General features: G+C 48.5%; 1 protein-coding gene across 1 annotated transcript in view; it reads right to left on the reverse strand.

The window, feature by feature from the left end:
* LOC140907471 (alpha-2-macroglobulin-like protein 1) overlaps positions 1–12,671 on the reverse strand; it is a 40,674-nt gene extending 28,003 nt beyond the window's left edge. The window contains exons 1-13 of the mRNA XM_078851837.1: positions 12,613–12,671; positions 11,794–11,977; positions 10,648–10,810; positions 9,050–9,102; positions 8,249–8,269; positions 7,560–7,719; positions 6,610–6,694; positions 5,347–5,461; positions 4,265–4,379; positions 3,646–3,755; positions 2,934–3,101; positions 1,546–1,609; positions 963–1,108 (exon numbers count right to left, since the gene is read on the reverse strand). Coding sequence (XP_078707963.1) covers positions 963–1,108; positions 1,546–1,609; positions 2,934–3,101; positions 3,646–3,755; positions 4,265–4,379; positions 5,347–5,461; positions 6,610–6,694; positions 7,560–7,719; positions 8,249–8,269; positions 9,050–9,102; positions 10,648–10,810; positions 11,794–11,977; positions 12,613–12,671 — 1,443 coding nt within the window. The remainder of the gene's footprint in view (positions 1–962; positions 1,109–1,545; positions 1,610–2,933; positions 3,102–3,645; positions 3,756–4,264; positions 4,380–5,346; positions 5,462–6,609; positions 6,695–7,559; positions 7,720–8,248; positions 8,270–9,049; positions 9,103–10,647; positions 10,811–11,793; positions 11,978–12,612) is intronic.
* Between the last annotated feature and the right edge of the window lie 7,148 nt (positions 12,672–19,819).

Genomic DNA, 19,819 nt, shown 5'->3' on the forward strand with positions numbered 1-19,819 from the left:
CGACATTTCCAGACTACTGTACCCCTTTCAGGAGTCTGATTTGTCTTGCGTACCCCTAAGTTTCACCTTATTTAAAAACTACTTGCTTACAAAATCAGACATAAAAATACAGAAGTGTTACAGCACACTAATACTGAAAAAATGCTTACTTTCTAATTTTTATCATATAATTATAAATTAAATCAATTGGAATATAAATATTGTACTTATATTTCAGTGTATAGTACATAGAGCAGTATAAACTAGTCATTGTCTGTATGAAATTTTAGTTTGTACTGACTTCGCTAGTGCTTTTCATAGATTCATAGATATTTAGGTCAGAAGGGACCATTATGATCATCTAGTCTGACCTCCTGCACAACGCAGGCCACAGAATTTCACCCACCACTCCTGCAAAAAACCTCTCACCTATGTCTGAGCTATTGAAGTCCTCAAATCGTGGTTTAAAGACTTCAAGACAGACTTTTCACGTAGCCTGCTGTAAAACTAGGCAAATATCTAGATGAGTCGATGTAACCCCTGGAAGACCTCTGCATGCCCCCGGTGGGTACAAGTACCTCTGGTTGAGAATCACTGTCCTAAAGCACTTGCTCACCTTGCCTGATCATAGTTCCCCATGATAGCTAGGCTCCTGTGGAATAACGGAGCTGTCAGTCCTCAGGAGTGAGACTTGTGTGTGCAGGACACAGGGCTCTCTCAACTTGTGGTTGAGGAACTTGATTCCAGAAGTCACTAGAATGTTCATTGAAACCCTCTTCTTCAGCTACCCTTCCCCTAAGTGCCTCACCCAAAACCATACATTGAAATACAGGTCCCTATATTCCCAATGAATCATTACCCCAGCCACTCAGTTACACCCAGCCACCCATATTTATCTACTCCTCACACCCTCATAACCTTATTGCATTCTTTCCCCAGATGCACACACCCATGAACCCAGAGCTCTCAGCCATGAGTCCTACCTCATTTTTGAAGCACATGGAGACCCTGAAGGGGGCACTATCAGCTATGATTCCTCCAGTGGGGAAGATGACATAAACTACAATGGTAGGAGCTGGGGCGTAGTCGGAGGTGAAGACCAGAGGAATGAAGAAAGTGCCCGTCATCACTGGATGGGGGAGGAGGGATTGGAGAGAAAGAAAGAGGAAAAGAAGGGTATGTTTCCACTACCAAATGTACCAAGATCTTCCCTTTTTGCCATCACTCTTCCTCTGCCATTTTGCTCCCTTTCTCCCTGCCTTTGTCGCATGGAATCGGGTCACTCAGAACCAAGGACATTTCCAGAGAAGCCCATGAAACAATCAGTGTCCTCGTGGACTCCTCAAGCTCTGACCTGCCATTATAGATCAGCCAGAGGATCTCCCTGTCTCTAACCACCACCTGAGGGGGCTGAGAGCTTCAGCTCATTGGATGTTAGCAGATGTCAGCCTTGCAAGGAGTGAGATTCCTAAAGTTACCCTACATGGCTTACATCATGGAGCAGAGCTTGTGGGGACACAGCACAGCACAGAATGATCACGATGTAGAAGAGTTGCCTGCACTTACTCTTTGATGACCCAACCAAGAAAGTCTTCTGACCTGAAAGGACAATCCCCACTTTCCCAATGACCTAAGGGAGAAGAGAGAAAGAGGCATAAGAGAAGGGCTAGGAAATAGAAATACGGTCAATAGCTTGACATCATTACGCAGACCAGACTCTCCATGGATGGCAACTTAGGGAGAATGAGACATAGAGCCTTTCACCCTCCATGGGACCAGCTACAATTGAGCCACTGGGTGCAGAGGACTTAGGGGGATAAAGAGACTGGGATATGAAAACTTTTACCTGTCAGGCACCAGTTCTGATCTAGTCCAGGGTCAGTAGTGAGTGAAAGTCCTGCCCATTTGACAGCTGATCAATGGACTTCATTATTGAAATTATTTAAGTGGCCCTGTTCCTAATGGCACAGTTGCCACATTGAATAGAGGGAAACAATAAATAAACGGCCACTACACTGGACATCTTAGTTTAGAGACCAAGGACTGTTTGGGCCATGGATGTTGAACTTCCCTCTCCCCTCCGTAAAGGTGGTTTCTCAAATGCAGAGCTGAGGAACACTAGCAGGGAGGCAGAGGTGTGTGTGCACATTCTCTGTTCTGTGCAACCAGGGCTTGAGTCGCTCGAGGTTTCTGATCCAGCATTTTTAACCCATCACCCCCTTACATTTCCCTAGCGACTCACATAATAGGAAAAATCCACACTCTTGGGACCATAACTCAAGTCTTTCTGGTAAATTCTGAAGTCCACCTGCACCCTCTCATTTTTGCCACAGGGCAGTGTTCCTGGAACACGTACGATCCTGAGGAAGCTCTTGGTGGTGGTGTACAATGGCTGTATGAAGTGGTAGGCATTCTGGTAATACACATTGACTGTCCCTGGCACATATACTGGGTCCTGAAGCAGGAATCTCCCCTGTTAGAAAATAAACAGTGAACTCTCTGGGTGAGTACATCAGATGAGAGAGATTCTGGAACTAGGGGGGTCAAGATCCTAGACATGACTTAGAGATCCTAGGCCAAATTCATCCCCGGTGTAAATCCACTGGATTGAAAGGAGCTACACTACATACTAACTTGCTTGCACATACCTAGGCTGGTATGAGAAGCTCATGATTGGAACGGCAGCAGGTCATTGAGGAATGCCAGCAGTTATGTGAGGAGCCCAGGGCTAGCATAACTTGGATCCACAGTTTAGGAATAACGTACATCAAAGGAGCTGTTTGGTGGGAAGCCAAGAACTGGAATATCCAGAGGTGATGCAAGTCTGAAATATGGTTCTTCATTAGAACTGGTGGGGGTGGGAGGGAGATGCCTGCAGAGCACTAACCTGGTTCTGGAAAGTGGTATTAGTCCCTAACTTTCACAAATCATGAGATGGAGTCTTCCTCACTTACCTCCAAAGAGACCGAGGCACCATTCCAAGCATTCGTGTTTAGCTCAAAGGAAGCTCTTCCAGAGTCATCTGTGATGTACGTCTTGTTAAACCGCAGCCTGGTGTAGCTTAGTATAAGGTAAACTGGTGTGTTATTCATTGCTTTGCCTTGGTGATCGACGATTTTAATCTGAGAATCACATGGGGAAGAGAGGAACACAAAGCAGTTTCATCAACGTATGGAATCTCCAGCTCCATCTCACCCAACTCGCCGTCAGTATCTCCCCGGGCAGAGAGAACACCCCCGTCGCCATCAGCATTACCAGCACTGCTCTTAAGAGTCATCGTCTCCTTTATTGCCATATGAAGAGGCAGCACACAGACCCAGCAGAGGGTTACTTGGGAGCCTGGCCTACAGAATTCTATACTTTCAAATGTTTGGGGTGTCCTTGAGGTCTAACTCTGAATCCCCTGGATTTTTAGTCCTTGGGGCTTTTTTTTTTTTTTTTAGCAATTGACATTCCTGTGTGGGGTTTGTATTTTTTACCGAGTCACTGATTTGTACCTCAGTTTTAACCCCACCTGAACCAAGTGTTTTGGCTGGGAATTACTCAGTCTCTGTGGCATCCCAGAGCTTGTGCTGGGGACAAAGCAGGGCAAGGAGACACAGCTGAGGATACAGTTAGGAGCACATTATTTCTGCTTACTCTCTGGAGGGTTTAGCTAAGAGTTACCTTCCCTGTGTAGATCTCGCCAGTGTAGTAATAAGGATTAACCTCCTCAAATGTGGCCGTCCCAGCTGTCCTGGAGATGAAGAAGCTGCGGGAGGCATTGACCTGCACCTCTGAGTGAAAGGGACAGGAGAAGAGATGGGAGAGAGAGAGGCAGGGAACAAAGAACCATCCCATTGGGCAATTCAACTAGAGAGCAGGCCATTTGGTGAGACAAACATGTATTAGGCTGCACACACTTGATACCCCCAGGGAGATAGTGCTCACAGGACCCTGGCTATCTGGTCTCCCTACCTAATTACAGATGTCTATAGGAGAACTGTCAGTGACCCATCATGACACCAGACCAGACCAGACCACACCACCCCTATGGACCCACAGAGCAACATGCCTTATGTTATACCCATAACGGGTTAGCTCCGGTGCCTAACCAGTGAGCACTGGAGCACAGAACCCCCTATGGGCTCCAAGAAGGGCCAGTTCCAGAACCTCCTGTGAGCCTGTATCTCAATGCTCCCAATGGACTAAGAACAGGGCTGACAGTCTCTGATGTCCCAGATAATACTGGTGCATGTTTATTCAAGTGCCTTTCCTATACCCTCAGAGAGACTTCTGAGGTTACCTGTGCCATCCTCTACCAATGTGACCACTGTATCTATGTTGCTGCGGTAATCAGAGGAGATCTGGTTGAAGACAGAAAGATACACAGACGTGGAGAAGCAACCCATCTTATCAGTCTGAAAACAAGGGAGAGCAAGGTGATTGGTGCTGGGACAGCACAGCACTGCAGGAGGGACAGATGTCACGGAATGAGCTACCTCTCTGTCAGAACAGAACCCCTGCTCCTAGGGAGCCCAACCTGCTCTGTGCTGCAAGGCACTTGAAAGGAGTGTCCATGATGCAGCTGGAGAGTGCTTCCGAGCACGGGGAGACAGAGGTGATAGCTCCGCTCAAGCTAGTGCGCTAACCATAGCCGCATGGCTGCAGCCACACTGCTACTTTTAGGGACCTAGATCAACAGAACTAGCATGTGTCAGTCTAGCCACACTGCGAAGCACCCCCCACCCCCTCCCCAAGGCTGTGTAGATACGCTTCAAGAGTCAATGAGGTAAGTCTCACTAAACACCATTGTATGCACATAGTGCTGAGCCTTTGGCTTCTGTCTGCACCACCACACAACACGACATGGTGTCAGCAGTGGGTGGATCTCAGCACCAAAGAGAGCAAGACAATGAGGGGGGAGAGAGAGAGAGGTGGTTGGTTGGTGGTTTTGGGGAGGAAAGGGGCGTCAATGCTGAGGTTGTCATTTTTGTGGTGGAAAGGCCTCTCTGAAGAGGAGTCTACTCTGTTGCCCCTGTTAAAAGGCTTCTCGGGCTTTCTGACTTTAATATGTGTTATGTTAAATCTGAAATGGTTCAGTGGGAAAAATCATATAAAACAGGCAAGGTTAAAAAAGAGACCAGGCAAGGGACGAACTACCAAATAAGGGACAACTGCCAAGATTATTAACAAGAACAATAGAGACAATGGCAGCTGGTTATGGGGCCAGGGAACAAAAACAGGTTTTAGACATGGGGTGAAATCAATTAAAATAACATGTCTTGCATTGTGTCTCCTTCCCCTTGGCCCACCTCGGCTGGCATTGCAGCTCCTGCTTCACAGGAGTGTCACCCTGTGGGGCTCAGCTCTTGTTAAGTGACTCACCTGGTTGTTGTAGTGTTGACAGAGAGGAGGTCGCTGGGTACTGTAGAAATACCACCAACTCTTCTGGCACAGGCTCACCTGGATCTTCCCCTGCACGCCTTTCCCATAGGTGTATCTATGTGAGAAAGTGCAGGGGGTGGGGGAACACATGGAAAGGGTATTCACACACACACACACAAAGAAAACAGAGGAATCTGGTTTCAGAGTAGCAGCCGTGTTAGTCTGTATTCACAAAAAGAAAAGGAGGACTTGTGGCACCTTAGCGACTAACCAATTTATTTGAGCATGAGCTTTTGTGAGCTCATGTTCAATATAGAGGAATCTGGGTGGGCGTGCTTTAGTGTACCTCCAGATCTCATTTATTTCATGGATATTCACAGTGTATGAAGTGTACCAAGGTAGATGCAGCTGTACAAGCAACGAGAACCATGATCTTGTCCAATCTCAGCCACTAAGCAGGGCTGGCCTGGTCAGTTCTTGGATGGAAGACCTCCAAGCCAAACCTAGGGGCTGCTGGTTTTGTTATGTCTTCTAAGACTCTTCCATCTGAGTCAATGCCCCAGCACCTCTCTCTTTATCGATCTGTGTAAGCTCTTACCCTGTACCCATCACTGTGGTATCTGAGCACATTGTGCTTAGGGAGCCTGTGCTGCAAGGAGTGAAGGGGTATAAGTGATGTTCAGCGGAGACGCGCTACCCTTTGAGTCTGTACTAACTCCAGTGCCCTGAGAGATAGTAGAGGCGTGATACTGCAGGCTCTGATGAGGCTGACTCAGTGAGGTGCTGCTCTTCTTCGTCAATATGTAATCCCCATGTCCTGGCCAAATTCCATCTGGAGCCATCCCATTCTGCCTCCCTAGAATTTCCCCTCCATTATCATCTGGTGAAATTTTTCTTCCTTTCCCCTCTCATTGTCTTGTTCTGTAGTGTGACTAGCATAGAATATCTGCTGTGCTCCACCCCAGAAATGACTATATTTCAGTGGTTGGATGGTCTCTGCATATGCACTCTGTCAAGAGCTCTGAGATCCTTTAGGATGAAAGGAGCTAGAGCAATGGGAGACAATTAATAATTAGGGTGATTTTTCTAGCTATTTAAAGATGTCAAAGGGCTGCCAGGAATGAACTTGGCCTAATATAACGGAGACACAGTCACTCAGTTACATTCTCCCTTTGAGGTTCCCCTAATAGATGGGGGGATTGCTCATCCCAGGCTGGAGTTTACTAGCAGCTCCCTCCCCCCCCGCCCGATCAGCCACCTCACCTGCCACACACGCGGAGCAGGAAGGTTTTATCCAAAGCATAAATCTGAGTTGGCTCCTCAAAAACCACTTCAAATTTTGGCAGCACTGGAAGGAAAGAACCAGAGAGAATGGAGGGAAGTTACACCCTGGCGAGGAGCCGGCCATGATGAGAATGAACATGGGCTGAACTGTGGTAGCATTGGGGGTCCCATTTTTTTCTTTTATGAAATGTAGGTATAGTTCCACTCCTGCCTAATTCTCCCCCTTGGTGTTGGACCTGTGGCTCTGTAGGGGCCCAAACAACAGTGAATTTATCTGTTAATGTCCCTCACCTTATGACAGCTGTTTGTAATGAGTGGAGAGGGAAAGAGGCTGCCATAGCTATCAATGTGCTCCTGTTGCCCCTCTGTAGAGAAATCAGACAGAAAACACTGAGCTATGAACCCTTTCTCCAGCAGTTTTCGGAAGGCGAGTATACAAATTCAGCTTTGTCCTTAGAAATAACCAGTGCACTCACATGAGTTAGGAGCATATGTCCTATTGAAAGTCACCGTTCTCTTGTGTCACTTGGGCTCTTTTGAAAATCGACCCCTAACATCATTAGTACAGTCAGCTTTGGGGATCAGCCAGCTGTGACAGAAAGCTCAGTGCTGCTATTGTCCTGTCATAGCCTCTGCAGTCTGTACCTAACCAGACTGGTGTGTACACACAGCTCTCTTTGTCCACACTAAAGGGGGGGGGGGGTCAGAGAATCATCTCCTTCCTTAGCAATATCCAGGGACATCTTCTCAGATCAGACCAGATTTGATTCCCTTCCTTGTCAGGGGTGACCTTCCCTCCTAGGAAGCACTCCCCCATCCATCCACAGGAGATTTCTCATACCAAGATGCCGTACCTCTCCCCAGGTGGGATCTGTTTCCCGCAGATAAAATTCCCCCTGCCCTATAGCTGTCTTTCTCCCCAGGCGTACCGTACTCCTCCACGGAGAAGCTGCTGTGTGCTTTCTCATTGGCCACGCTGATGATGTACATCCCCAGTGGGGGCTCAGCAGCTAACTGGAAATACAGATCTGCAATGCCTTCCTGTGGAGCCACATCCAGCCATTGGCCAATCCGGTTATTGTTAGGGTCCTGCACCCGCAGCAGAGAGGCATAATTAATTGCTCCAGCATCTAAATGATCCAGAATCCACAACATCCAGCTATTTCAAGGGTTCTAGATGATATTACCTAACAGGTTCTAAACTGGCCTTAGCTCTAGAACCCAAGTTCTAAAGCTTCTAAAATCATTTGTCTCTTGGGCTTCATATGGCCTAGATATTCTAGAAATCCTGAAGACTACATAGTTGTAGCTTCTAAGACCAGTGATGCTCTGATCTAGAGAAAAGATCTTTTAAAATTCTAAACTGTAATTATAAAGGTCCAAAGTGAATTCCCATTCATAGTGGTGTAAATCTCAAGTAACTCAGATTTGCACTGATGTAACAGACCAGAACTTGGTTCAAAGTCTCTAGAATACAGAGGGAAGCCCTGAAAACATCTAATTTCTAGAACCATTAACTTCTAAAATTCAAAACATAGGCATCTACACAGTCAAGAATGTAAACAAATTATTGCAACCTGCACCAAAAAATACCATTTTTTGTGTGTGTGACACTCACCTGAAGAAACACCAACGGATACTGCGGAAAAAAGAGGCAGCAACATTAGAAGAGAGAAAAGCACTCTCATCAGTGTAAACAATACATTAGAAACACAAAGCTTCTCAAGGAGAGCAGTTTGATCAATGACCTGGGAGCTCAGATCCCTGACAAACAATACTAATTGCATAAGGATCACCAGAGAAATGGTGGCACAGCCCATTACACTGAGGCCTGGCGAGAGGAAGAGTGTAAAAGCCAGGTTGGTAATCACCCCACATTTGCAAATAGATTATTCTTCAATAGTCCCCACCTAAGGGAAACCCCTTCCTGTCTGACACTAGCTCAGACTCTGCTATGGAATGGCCATCCCTTAGAAGAGTCCCAGGTAAGTTCTTGCCTGAGGGAGCCCTCACTACAAACAATCCAATCCCCACTGTACATCCAAGAGGAGGAAGTGGTGCACTCCTAACAAACCGGTTTTCCTGCGCCATCCCTAGAATGGAGGCTGCACATGAACAGCAGAAGGAGCTGCTAGGAATAAGGAATCGGCATTTACAAAATTTCTGTGTTGGGTGCCCATTTTGCTGACATGAGCAGGGCTCCATGCTCAGCAATTGGACACCATTCCCATCTGCCTTCAACACTGAGTTACCAGTTATTATTCTGGGTGTTACTCTTCTTCAGACACTTGACAAACAAAGCCCATGTATGTATTTGGGAGCTAAAGAAGTGACAGAACTTGGACAAGGATGGGGGGAGACTAAGACAAAAGGGATCTGAAACAGGAGACTCCTTCACATCCTCTCACACGTGTCTCACCGTGTCATTGAGTGGAATGAAATCCTCATTCAGGGTCACGATTCTAAATTTCACTGAGAGGGGAAAAGAAAATGGAGACAATTTAGAAAATGGAGACCTATCAGCTATTTACCTCAGACCTGTCCTGCAGCCCCCCTGCTATTCCTGCCCTGGGCTCCCCACGCAGCTCTGCCAGTGCCCCTCAGTCCTGCCCTGCAGCCCCCGTGCTGTTCCAGTCCTCATTCACCTATGTCCCTACCCTGTACACACACAGGGTATACATTTGTGAGTAGTATTGATTATGTCACCAGCACACACACAAACATTCACATGTACATTCCCAGCACGTTCACCTACAGATACTTGATGTGTGGCCTCCTGGAGTTTCACACTCATCACAATGCTACACACTGTGGCCATTCAGAACTTCACAGCAGCAGCAGGGATATAACTCAGATCCTCCTGCTCCAAGAGCCCTGGATCAGTCCACTTGAGCTAAAGGAGAATCTCCATTGACTGCTACCAGTATAGGGCCTATGACATACTGCTGAGCAGTTTGCACTCCATCCAATAGAGGGCAATGAGGCTCACACATAAACTAGGCTGTACATAGGGCAGCTATGGTAGGGGAATCCATGGGTCGGATAAAGTTGCTGTGACTGGTGGTGTAGTGGCACATTGGGAATAGGCTGAGGCTGCAAAAAGGCCCAGAGCACAATGTGCTCTGGTGTTCCTAGACTAGTGGAATGGCCCTTTGTGAGGGAATGCACCACTGTATAGGGCAGTGTTGTATAGGGCAACAAAAATGATTAGGGGACTGGAACACATGAGTTATGAGGAGAGGCTGAGGGAGCTGGGATTGTTTAGCCTGCAGAAGAGAAGAATGAGGGGGGATTTGATAGCTGCTTTCAACTACCTGAAAGGGGGTTCCAAAGAGGATGGCTCTAGACTGTTCTCAATGGTAGCAGATGACAGAACGAGGAGTAATGGTCTCAAGTTGCAGTGGGGAAGGTTTAGATTGGATATTAGGAAAAACTTTTTCACTAAGAGGGTGGTGAAACACTGGAATGCGTTACCTAGGGAGGTAGTAGAATCTCCTTCCTTAGAGGTTTTTAAGGTCAGGCTTGACAAAGCCCTGGCTGGGATGATTTAACTGGGAATTGGTCCTGCTTCGAGCAGGGGGTTGGACTAGATGACCTTCTGGGGTCCCTTCCAACCCTGATATTCTATGATTCTATGTATTCACACTCTATGCACCATTGTAATAACCTTTGTACAAGATATGCCTTGGGAGGTATCATCTGAAAACTAACAACTTGTTTGTTGAGAGCTACAGAAGCAAAGCAGGATACAGGACACAGTCCCTCTCTGCTCTGGATTGCACTCTGGGCTTACTGGGGTGTTCAAGTCAGCAAGAGTTAAAACAACCTAGAGGCAATTTGAACTTATGCCAAAGGCTGAAATGGCCACCAGGTTAGAGGAAAGGGTGGAACAGTGTTGGAAAACCAGCCAAACCCCGCTTCCCAAGAGGATCTGCCCCAGGCTGCGTACAGGGGAAAGTTTATGTGAGTGGACACCCACACATATGGACACTACCTGCTCCTAGCAGGAGCTCTCACCTGTCTGTCCTGGTTTGTAAATGGGCTTGTCTGTCTGAATGAAGGTGCCGCTGTTGACTCTGCGGATCAGAACCTTCTTCTCCTCATGAATATCGATCCTGCGGCCAGTGATGAACAGTTTGATGCTGACAACCTCCTCGGTGCTGTTAGCTGGAAGCACAACCTGGATAGGAAGAGAGATGGTGAGCAGCCCCAGCTTAACTCCCTGGGGTCCTGGCCAGGAGCAGGGGAGGGGAAAGGAGAACAGCAGAACCCCACCACCACCACCACCCAGTGGCATGTACTGAAAAGTCTCAGCTCCTCAGATCCAGATTCAGCTAGGAACCACCAGGCATGGGCTTCATCCATTTCTTTTCTGGCCAGGAAACTGCAATAGCAGAGAAAAGGAGGCAAGTGATGCCTCTGAGCCCTGGCACATAGGGGTGAGGGTGGGCAAAGGCCCCGAGAAGACAAAGGTGGGAGAAGTTAGCAAGGAAGCATAGGGGAGAGAGAGGGCTGCAGTGTAATCAGCAGCCACTTCCATGAAGCTAGGTCTTTAGTGTGGTGCCAGCAGGCAGCCCAGGCCATGTCAATCAGTGGGAGAACCGGAGAGACAGAGGGTCTGCCTGTGTCCAGCAGCCTCAATAAAGAAACCACAGCTAAATCCTAGCTCTTTTGTACTGGAAGGGTCACTACCTAGGCAAATCCCCCTCATTCTAGATCTCAGTGAAGTTTCTCTCCTCCTGGGAATCAGCCGTGACAATGCAGCTTATAAATAACATGCACACACATTCTCCTCTGGCTGCTGTCAGTAGCCTGTGTGTGAACTGGACAGCTGGGTCTCAGTCCCCATATCACACAAAGCACCATCACCCTTGGCACGAACTGGCCTCCTCATTAGTTCTCTCAGGAAAGAGGCCAGGGACGGAATGGGAGCCTGGAGACAGACCTCTCCTGCTTCTGCTGCAGTGGGTCCTTCCAGGGCAAGTTGGAGGAACTGTAGTGGCCGTGGTGAGTGTGGGAAACGTATCCACCTTGTACTTGATCTGGGGATAACTACAGGGTACAGCCACAAGGGGCTGCCAAACCAATACCTTTCCCTGTGCTAAGGTCTTTGAAGAGAGGGAAAAGGAGGAGGAGTAAAAGCATTAGCAGAGGGAGTCTCACCTGGAACTTGCGACACCCAAAGGTCTTCTCCTTCGTGATCTCTTTTCGCAACAAGACATCCTGTCCCCCAGAGCGCTCCAGCAGCAGGGTTACATAGAGCTTCCCCGCGTTATAGTTGATATGCACACAGGCAGCCTGGGATGACGGGTAGTGGAGGTCTGCAGGGATCACCACCATGTAATGTCTGCAGCAGGGAGGAAATAGCACAGCAGTGAATTAGAGTGAGGACTCAGCGAGAGGAACGGGCACCCCTATACACACACCCCTAGACACACATGCTGCCCAGCAGCCCCAGGCAGGATAGTCCCTTTCAAGGCTGTGCTTTGACATAGGGTAAATGTCAAAAGCAATGGGGATCCCACAGCGGGAATTAGTTGACCCCTCACTCATAGGAAATGTCTCCTGCTGATTCAGGTTGGAGATATATCCATGTTCGGATTATTATCTTTACTCCTCTCTTCCTTTTATTGGGCTCCCCTAAATAACTCCTCTCCCTCCTTGGAGTTTACACCCTCCAGATACCTGGAGCCTCTGATGGCTGCAGTCTAGCTGGCCCAATGATGTGCCCTAGTGTGACAAGGGCAGGATGCCAGACTCCATGGGCCAGTGGTTTGCTCTTGGAGTGCAGGAGGCGGGATGTGTGACCTGAAGGACGAATGATCTGATCTAGTCTGGAAAGTGGGATCCCAGACTCAATGGCCTGTTGGTCTGACCTGCTGTGGCAGGAGGCGGGGGAGCAGACTAGATGGGAAAATGGTCCATCTGTTTAAGTCGTTCCCCTGATGACTGGGATTGAAATGGAGTTTTGGCATCACTCACAGTATGGGTGAAGTGGCCGTGAAGTGCAGCAAGCAGCTCAGGGCAACGGCTGTCCACATCCTCCCAGGAGACTCACAGTGTGTGGGGAGCAGGGGCTGAAATATTCCTCTTCCTCCAAGGTCTCTGAAGCTGCTGCTGGGTAATTTCCTTTGGGGGGCTGCCTGAGCAAAGTGATGGGAGGGGGCTTTGTCTCCCCCCCCCCCTTCTCTCCCTCGGTCTCCTTCCCGCGATTATACTCCTCAGCAGCAAGGGGGGTGTATCGTACAGAATATCCCTTAGCCAATGACAGCCTCCTGTATTCTGTCCACCAATCAGTACATGGTGGCCCCCTCCAAAGTCCCCGTACAGACGTTCGACCAAACTGGCTTTTCCTGGATAAACAGCTTGAACGTTGCTGCTCAGTGACCCGGGCCTGGTCCTGATCACCTGTCACCTGTAATCCTTTGTTCTGGCTGGAAACGAATTGCCCATTGTATTGCCTCCTGGGACGGCTCCTCCTTGGAGCAAAGGCAGCAATTAAGCCATGCAAATCGGGCAGGGGGATCTGGATATGAGATATGGAGAGTCCTTCCCCTAGGCATTCTTGGGGTCCCTTTGGACTCAGAACTGTAGCAGCTGGAAGTTGTTCCCAGCGGACAGCTTGTCAGTGGGCTCTGTGAAATGATACAGCAAGTCTCAGTCCATATCCTAGTGTCCCAAAGGAGAGCCAGCATCACAAGCAGCTCTGCCTTGCTCCCTTGTTGACAGGCTCAGTAGAGAAGCCAGTGGTTGAGTGGGTCAAAAAGAACAAACAACCTTCTTAGCTGTAGGTCCCCCCGTCAACAAAAAAGCATTGTAGCAAAGCAGTGCCTTAAGCCTGCAGGGCCTGTGCAGCACCTGGAGTCCGCGCACAACAGCAGAGCCAGCATCGGTTGTGCCAATTGTTTGCAATGCCTGGGATGAAGGTCTGCGGTCAGGTCCAGCTGAATTGGTGTCATCTGAAATAGTTAGTACCCAGCTTTGGTGGGAATTCATAAGGGTTACAGTTGTCCAGGGGCAGCTGATCCCCCAGACTCCGTCACACAATGTAGTGCTTTGCAGTGGAAAAGTCCCTCGAAAGCTGCTTCTCACAGCACTGGGCACAATGGAGTAGGAGCTCCAGGAGTCTGAGAACACCCTGGAGCAGCCAAAGCTGCCAGCACTACTGTGTGTGGATGCACACAGCCGGTTCTGTAAAAAACTCCAGTGCTGTGCACAGTTCACTGAAACGTACAAGAATAAACAAGACCACCAAACGGCGCATGCCGGCAGTGTCCTGGCATCCCAGCCATGTTTCCCTTGCCCAGATGCATCCAGGGTAGGTGATCCCTGCAGATCAGAGCGAGACACATTGCTTGGCAGTGTGGGTGCTGGGTGGAGAAGTTTGTCTGTGCTGAACTTGTTCTGGGAATACACTGGGTGCTTTGGTCTCTAGTGGCTGTTGATCCACCAGCTGCTAAAATTCACTCATGAAAGTGAGAGAGAAAAAATTATGAAGAAAAGATGTTCGGGAAGCTAGACTCAGGCCTGGCCCTCTGTGGACTGCCCAGCAGAGACTCTGCCTCTGGGTCTACAGTGAAGTGGAGGGAACGCAACTGGACAAACAAAGCAGCAGGGACAGAGAGCTGCCTTGGGAACAGAGGCAATCCACTCTGTTCCCTGCATGTGTTTTAGGTGGCACGGACACCAGCACTGGCAGCTCTCATGGGTCGCTCCCAGCCTTTACATATTTGTTGGTGATAGACCAGTGCCCGGGCTTCCCGCTGCAAAACTACCAGTGAAAAGAGATATTTACCAGCTGGACACCATGGTTCCCTCTGAGCTTCCTGCATCCACAACTGCCCACTTGTCCCTGAGCCACTTGCTCTTGCTCTGATGCCTACAGCTGTCTTACTGGGCTGTGGAGCTGGGGCCAGTTCCTGTTCATTAATACTACCACACATTTGGAGCTAGGTCTTTAAAACTCCCAAGGTCAGAGATGGCCAGTCCCTTGTTTTGGTTCAGACAGAAGCCAGCTGTAGTTTGAGAGTCAGGTCTGAACTCTGAACTCCTGAACTTCCAGGTGTTTGGAATTGACCCAATGGTCGGTGGGCCAGTGGGGGATCTCTTGGGTTTGCAGAGTCAGAGGCTTGGAAAGCTCAGGCAAGAACCAGGCTTTTCCTCCCAAGCTGGGCTGTGGAGGCTGAATTCCCCCGTAGTCCCTAGCGTTGGGCTGCTCCGGGGTAGGGCTGAGACATACTGGCAATGGGTAGCACATGGGGCGGAGCAGAGTTTGCACTTCTGCTGCCTTTGTTCTGGGTGAAGATTTCTCTGTACAGTCTGAGCTCTGGGTCTGCTGTCTGAGTTTGGGGATGAAGGCTGAGGCTCATTCTCATCCAGTCCAAACCATTTCTCTCTGCATCCATAGACACTACATCATGAAGACAAAGTTACGTTCTCTTGGGGAGGACACATTCTCCAGATTCCATCTCTTCATAGAAAAGGGACCTCTTACATTCTGAGGGCCAGGCACTGTTAGACCCACTTGAAACCTGCCCCTTTGCCTGAGGTCATGATTCTCCCATGAAAACTGCCAGTGTGGCTCGGTCATGAGCTAATAAATGACAGCTCATGGGGAGCACCAGGGGCCAGCACGGGTGTGAGTACATGAATAGAGTGAGGCTGGACATGCACCTGCGAGAGCTCTCTGACCTGCCCATTCCTGCTCCTGCTGCTTTGTTTGCCCAGCTGTGTTCTCTATTCATTCTCTACCCAGTGTTCTGAACCAGTGACCAAGCACAGCTCTCAGTTACAGCGGTGTAAATCTGGAGGTGCTCCAGCGAAGTCAGTGACTGAATGAATTATAGCAGCGTCACTGAGAGCTTCAGTGCAGCCACTACCTACACCAATGGGAGGGGTTCTCCCATCAGCATAGGTAATCCAGCTACCTGAGAGTTGGTAGCTAGGTCAAGAAAGAATTCTCCTGTCAACCTAGCGCCATCAACACTGGGGGTTAGGTTGGCTTAACTACAAGGCTCTGGGGTGTGAATTTTTCACACCCCTGAGTGACGTAAGCTGGGCTGACCTAACTTTTTACTGTAGACTTGGCCTAAGACCTCAATGTGGCTGGAGACTCAGAACTGGATGGAAACAAGCAAGGATGCATGTGACTCATGTCTACGTCATTTCTTTCTACGACTGTGTTTAGCAGATTTCTTCCGTGTGAAAGTTGCTGGATAGACAGCCCTGGGGAGTGAAGGCTGCAATTCCCCGTCAAGAATGTGAGCAAAATAAATACACACAAACTCCTAAATGAACATTTTAATTTAAAAATGAAAAGGCAGAAGAAGAGGAGATTCAAAGTTGAGGTCATATGTAAATATGAAGGGCATCATTTTATGGTCCAAATTCAAGACTGGGAGTCCGGGAATGTTGGCAAATCAGTTCACATCTCTATGCTTTTCAGTTTCTCTGTGGTTAAAGTGGGGATAGCAACACTGAACTACCCCATCAAGGGCAGTGTGTTTGTAAAGATGGAATATGCCAGAGAAAGGCAAATTATTACTATTTTTTAAGAACCAAACAAATATCAGAGAAAGTCACTAAACAACCAGAGCAATTTTAATTCTCTCTCATACCCTCAACACATCCTTATGATGGCATGTGGAGGTTATCCACCCTTGTCTCCTTTGCCCGTCTCTCCCACCACAAATCCATCCTACTAACCTCCAACACCTGTTGTTCCTTCCTAAATCTCTTCCCACTTCACCACCCTCTTCCCCCTCTGTGAAAGACCTTGCCAACTTCGTCAAAGAGGAAATCAACATGATCTTCCCTTCCTCCCTGAACTCCCTTGTTTTGCTTAATATTAAGTGGAAACAACACAAATCATTTTTAAGAAACAGATTCATGATATTCTGGGGTGTATTATTGATTTTCTAATATGGTATTTTTCTCTAGCAGTGAAGTATTCACACTTTAAACTAATGTTGGAATCCGTACACAGTTTATACTATCTGCAGGATCCATAAAGTTTCACAGTCCACAATCTGGTAATTATAACTATGCAAATGTCTCCATTTCTCCACAGCCCCCAGAGATCGCACTGGTACAATCCCATTCATATTATTAACCCTCACATATGTGCCTCACCCAGGCATTCTCCTCTAGCACGAAGATAGGCATTCAGTATACATGACCAATGCAATCCTTGACCTCTCAGCTAAAACTGCCAGCGAGGGCGGGGGGAGGTGCCGACTAACCACAGCCTGATTAATTTACAAACACAGTAGGTGTTTCACTGGTCCCCAGTTGGCTCAGAGTTTGTGTAGCCCCAAGTAGCTTAAAATCACCTCTGCTCCCTCTCCTTTGGTCTGTGCTTTTTGTGCTGCACCTCTTAGACATGCAATGTAGAATATGTCTGTTTATCACCTCTGACTCACTCTCCTCCCTAAATGGCTCCTGGGTGATCTGCCCCTCTCCTCTGTTCCAGCACACAGGGAGGAGGAGGTCAGATGGAAGTCGTGCTCCCAGCAGCAGGCCCTGCCCCCGTTCAGCAGGATTCCTGAGTTGTCCTTGCTGGGCTGAGGGACAAGGGATGCCCCAACAGCCCCACCTGTGAGGGTTTGAGTTATCAGCACTGGGTGGGTGGGTGATGTCCACAGGGTGCATGTTGGATTGCAGGGCTAGGTGCAGGCTGAGCTAACGCTTCTTGCCCCAGTAGCCATTTCCTGGTGAATTTTTGGGGTGTCTGATTATTTTTGATCATTTGAATCTGGGAATTTTCCTGAGTGTGAAAAGAATGAAAATAAAGGGGAAAATCATGGACCTGGGTGCTGCGGTATTTGACTGGGCTCCAGAACAACTGTCACCCCAGAGGAGATTTGGGGGAAACTTTCCCATGGGGGACAGTGTGGCTGATGCTACTGGTGTGACACCAACATTCACCTCCCCTTCACTCGGCACCTCCAGCCCCAAACGTTGAGTGGTTCTGTAAGAGTAATAATGTGCCCTTCTCTGGCCCCTTCCATCCATGGGTCTCAAAACACTTTGCAAACATGAATAACTTATACCCACCCCACCCCCCTGTCTGGTTACTATCTCTGCTCCTAATATGGGGAAACTATGGCACAGAGAAAAGGGATTTGCTCAAGGTCCCTTTTCACTCAAAGTTGGGGGCAGAGCCGGGATTAGATGTTGGTCTCTTGCCTCTCAGTCATGTGCTTTAATCACAAATGTTGAACTGCGCCCTGCACTTTGACTCTCCTGGTTTGCTGACTTTTTAATTTTTGTAACTAGAATATTCATTCAAGAGTTTGTACGTACGTATGTTGTTCTCATTACTGATATGTCTTTGCTCCAGTTTAACAAAGATTCTTTTTAACAGGGATGCACAGGGCCCTTCACTCCCCATGACTGTTGATCCAGGAACATTCACAAGGAAAGGTTTCAGAGTAACAGCCGTGTTAGTCTGTATTCGCAAAAAGAAAAGGAGTACTTGTGGCACCTTAGAGACTAACCAATTTATTTGAGCATGAGCTTTCATGAGCTACAGCTTACTCACAAAAGCTCATGCTCAAATAAATTGGTTAGTCTCTAAGGTGCCACAAGTCCTCCTTTTCTATTCACAAGGAAGGAATTCACTAAAAACATTCCTAGAAAGAAAGACATGACACTGACAGGGGCCCTGCCGGGCTCCTGCCCTGACAGTCTGGCTACACTGAGAGGACAGTGCCACTTATGTAACTCAGTCAGTCCCTGATTTCAGTGGAGCTCCTCCTGCTTTACGCTGCTGTAATGGAGCACACCGTCTCTGAAAGCCAAGTAAAGGGTGGAGAACATGCTAGGAAAACAAAGCAGCAGGAGCAGCAACAGGCAGGTCAGAGAGTTCTCTCAGCTGTAGGCCCAGCCTCCCTCTGTTCATGGCTGGCACTCTTCGGCTGTTGTTTATTGGCTCATGGCAGACCTATGCTGGTGGTTTTCATGGGAGAATCACAGATTTCAGGCAAAGGGAAGGTTTAAAGTGGGGCTACTGGCATCCATCCCTCAGAGCATAAGATCTCTTTTATGGAGAGAGAGCAGCTGGAAAATGTGTCTCACTTCCTCCGCCGCCTCACGTGAAAGTAACTTTGTCTTCATGATAGAGTCCCCAGGGATCGAGTGAGAGAGAGTTTGGACTGAATGAGAACACATCTCAGTTCTCACTCCCTAAACTCAGACAATGGCCCCACAGCTCAGACTGAACAATGAAACCTTAACCTGAAACATAGCCAACATCAGTGTAAACTCCCCACATACATGCTATCCCTTGCCAAAGAGTCTTCGCCATGACCTGGAGCTAGAGAGGAGTTCAGTTTATGTCTACACTGCAGTTAGACAATTGTGGCTTGCCTGTGCCAGCTGACTTGGGTTCTCGGGCCAGCTGTTCTTGGGTTATCATAACCCTCCCACACCACAGGATCCTAAAGCCCAGGCTCCAGCCCGAGCCTGAACATCTACACCTCAAATAAACAGCCCCTCAGCCTGAGCCCTGTGAGCTAGAGTCAGCTGACCCAGGCCAGTTGTGGGTTTTTAATTGCAGTGTAGACATACCTTCTGTGGCCCATTAATCCTTGGTTCTCTACTGAGTCCACACACAAAGAAGCTGAAACCTGAAACCAACTCAGAAACCTTCATCAAAATTGAACTCAGTTGTGGTGGGGCAGTGTTTCTGCCCAGTCTGCAAAGAGCTGAAAATCACTAACAGACTGATGTGCAGAGGTCATAGCAAAAAGGCAGCAGAAGGTAACTGACAGTCAGCTGTTGAACGAGCGGCTGGTGAGGCAGGGAGGAACCGTGGCTGGCGGGACGGCCAGCAGAGAGGAGCAGCGGCTGGCGGGGTGGCTAGGTAGCGAGAAGCAGAGGCTGGCAGGGCAGTGAGGAGCAGTGGCTGACGGGGTGGCCAGCCAAAGAAAGTGCTCTGATGGCAGAGCAAGCAAGATGCCTTCTTCCCTGAGTGGGAGGTGAACTCACACAGATGCGCCTCTGAACCCTGGGTCCTCACTGACCAAGGACGATCACTGTGAGTGGGGTGTGGTGAGTCAGCAGAGAGGGGCACAGAAAAGGAACCTTTGGTTGTAGAACTCAAGAACATGAGGCGGAAGTCACTGCCCCATGCATGCTGGGGTGGGTGTCCTGCTCACAGCTTTATGATTAAGAATCCTGCTTGTGG

Source organism: Lepidochelys kempii, chromosome 1 (genome assembly GCF_965140285.1).
Source record: "Lepidochelys kempii isolate rLepKem1 chromosome 1, rLepKem1.hap1, whole genome shotgun sequence".
NCBI classification, from domain to species: domain Eukaryota; kingdom Metazoa; phylum Chordata; order Testudines; family Cheloniidae; genus Lepidochelys; species Lepidochelys kempii.